The following is a 2,500-nucleotide window of genomic DNA, read 5'->3' as shown; positions in this document are numbered from 1 at the left end:
CAGCATTATCTGCTATCACAGGAACATCACTGTACACTTAGTTTCTGAACAGGCCGTATCAGATCTGGATCTGCTGCGTAATGCTCCATTACGAGTTTGGCTTCCACTGATTATCAGACGAGATGATGCAGATAAACTCTGCCGCTTGCTGTTTGCATTAATCCCTCATTCTGTCTGTTCTAGTTCAGTTATATTAGACGCACTAATGTGCTGCTGCTGTTGTTGTTTATGCTGAGTTGTTGTGTGTCTGATGTTGTTTGTGTTTGTCTTTCAGTTTGGTCGGTGTGTGCTGATTTCCCAGAAGTCTTTGGGGGTGAGTACAACCATCCAGACATACGGTCTGATCCGCTTCCAGAGTGATTCATCAAGGTTTAGTTTATCACATTATCTTCTGCATTAAACTAACTGCGTGTGTGTGTGTGTGTGTGTGTGTGTGTGTGTGTGTGTGTGTGTGTGTGTTGCTGGAGATGCGCGGTGCGCTGGTCAGACACTACAGCCGTCTGTTCCATGTGTGTTCGGGGAGGATCTCACAGACGCTAACATAATTCAGCATGCTAATAAAGACGCTCGGCATTGTGGGGGAGCAGAAGATTAAACGCGCGCATTTCCATCTGCCCTGCCCCGACCTCCTCCACCCGTTCTCCATCAAAGCCTGGGGAGCCTGCGCCCTCCGCCAGTCGTTTGCTGATTCCTGGAGAGGCTTTGATCAGTGTGTGTTTCATCAGCGTGTCTACACGCGCTTTACAAAACTCACAAACACTCGCCGCGCTCCCACAATGCATCAGTCACACAGGCACGCGGAGATGAAGTTCCTCCACTTAATTATTCCCCCATTGGCGGATCTCTGTCTGGTTTTCTTCATGAATGTTGTGTTGTATCTGTGTTCTGCTCGTCTTCTTGGTTTAGGAATATTCAGATATTTGGTCTGGAAGTGATCATCACTGCACAGATGTCTGCTGGAGTCGTTTAGCTGAGTGTAATTCTGTAGCTCATCGTCATGTGGATGATGACTGTCAGTGTCTGCTGCACACAGTAGATGTTATCGATGAACAGAAGCTGGTCTGCTATTGGCTGTCAGTGAGGGGTTGCTGATGTGTGATTGGTCAGTGGGGTTTTGTGGGCGGGGTTTAGAGCAGGTCTCCTCGCTGCACAGAGCTGGTGTGGAGGGTGAAGTGAAGGTCAACACTGCTGTAAACCTGCGCTCGTGCTGGATGATGAGGGTCTGATGTGTTTATTCACCTTCAGCACAAACACCTCAGCCAGCATCTCACACTGCCACAGCCTGACATGACATGAGCTATTATTCTGAATATTAGAAATGGATGGGGCGGCACGGTGGCTCAGTGGTGTTGCTCTGTCGCCTCACAGCACTCAGGTCTCTAGTTTGAGCCTCGGCTGGGTCAGTTGGTGTTTCTGTGTGGAGTTTGCATGTTCTCCCCGTGTTGGTGTGGGTTTCCTCCGGGTGCTCCGGTTTCCCCCACAGTCCAAACACATGCGCTATAGGGGAACTGATCAACTACACTGGCCGTAGTGTATGAGTGTGTGTGTGTGAGAATGAGTGTGTATGGGTGTTTCCCAGTACTGGGTTGCAGCTGGAAGGGTATGCGCTGTGTAAAACATATGCTGGAATAGTTGTTGGTTCATTCTGCTGTGACGACCCCTGATGAATAAAGGGACTCAGCTGGAGGAGAGTGAGTGAGTGAGTGTTTGTTTCTTCTGGGGAAATGTTATTTATTTAAGATTCACTGGAATAAATGGAGTTTATGCAACACTCAGGTCAGGGTTATGATGTGTTCTACAGCTGTGTTGACTACAGGAATTCTGACTTCAGCTGTGTGAACACTCGTCTGTAAACAAGACTCAGATCATCTGAATAATGTCTGTCAGCTGTGTAGATCAGATTATCATCCTGAACATGTGCGTGCGTGTGTGTGTGTGTGTTGGTGAACAGTAACAGGCGTGTGTGTGTGTGTGTGTGTGTGTTGGTGAACAGTAACTGGTGTGTGTGTGTGTGTTAATAAGATCAGATCATGAGTAACCCCGCGCAGCGCTGCTCTGATGAAACCCCTGATGATGAATTATTCATGTCTGATCAGAAGACTCATTTACAGTCAGACTGACTCAATCTGCTGGACGGAGACACACACACACACACACACACACACACACACACACGCACGCACGCGCGCACACACACACGCACCCGCACACACACGCACACACACACGCACACACACACACGCATACACACACACACACACACACACACACACACTGAGTTAACATTCACTGTAATGTCAGACAGTCACACATGTAGAAGTGCACTCGCGTGTTTCTAGTCCAGAAATGTCAACATTCTTAAATCCGTCAGCTCTGTGTAGAGCAGCAGAGACACTGCGGGAGCAGTTACAGCACACTCACACACAACCACTGCAGTGTGAAGAGTCTCCATCAGATGTGTGTGTGTGTGTGTGTGTGTGTGTGTTCTTGATGTTGTGTC

The 2,500-nt window shown here is 48.4% G+C and overlaps 1 protein-coding gene across 2 annotated transcripts in view; it reads left to right on the top strand.

The window, feature by feature from the left end:
• Positions 1 to 2,500, top strand: part of cntn1a (contactin 1a) — a 34,192-nt gene that overhangs the window by 18,012 nt on the left and 13,680 nt on the right. For both annotated transcript variants that reach the window (XM_087310469.1, NM_180969.2), the window contains 1 exon segment: positions 275 to 313. In XM_087310469.1, the coding sequence (XP_087166595.1) occupies positions 275 to 313 (39 nt within the window).

This window comes from Danio rerio, chromosome 25 (assembly GCF_052040795.2).
Source record: "Danio rerio strain M-AB ecotype USA chromosome 25, GRCz13ab, whole genome shotgun sequence".
NCBI lineage: Eukaryota > Metazoa > Chordata > Actinopteri > Cypriniformes > Danionidae > Danio > Danio rerio.
This window is presented reverse-complemented; position numbering and strand designations above follow the sequence as displayed.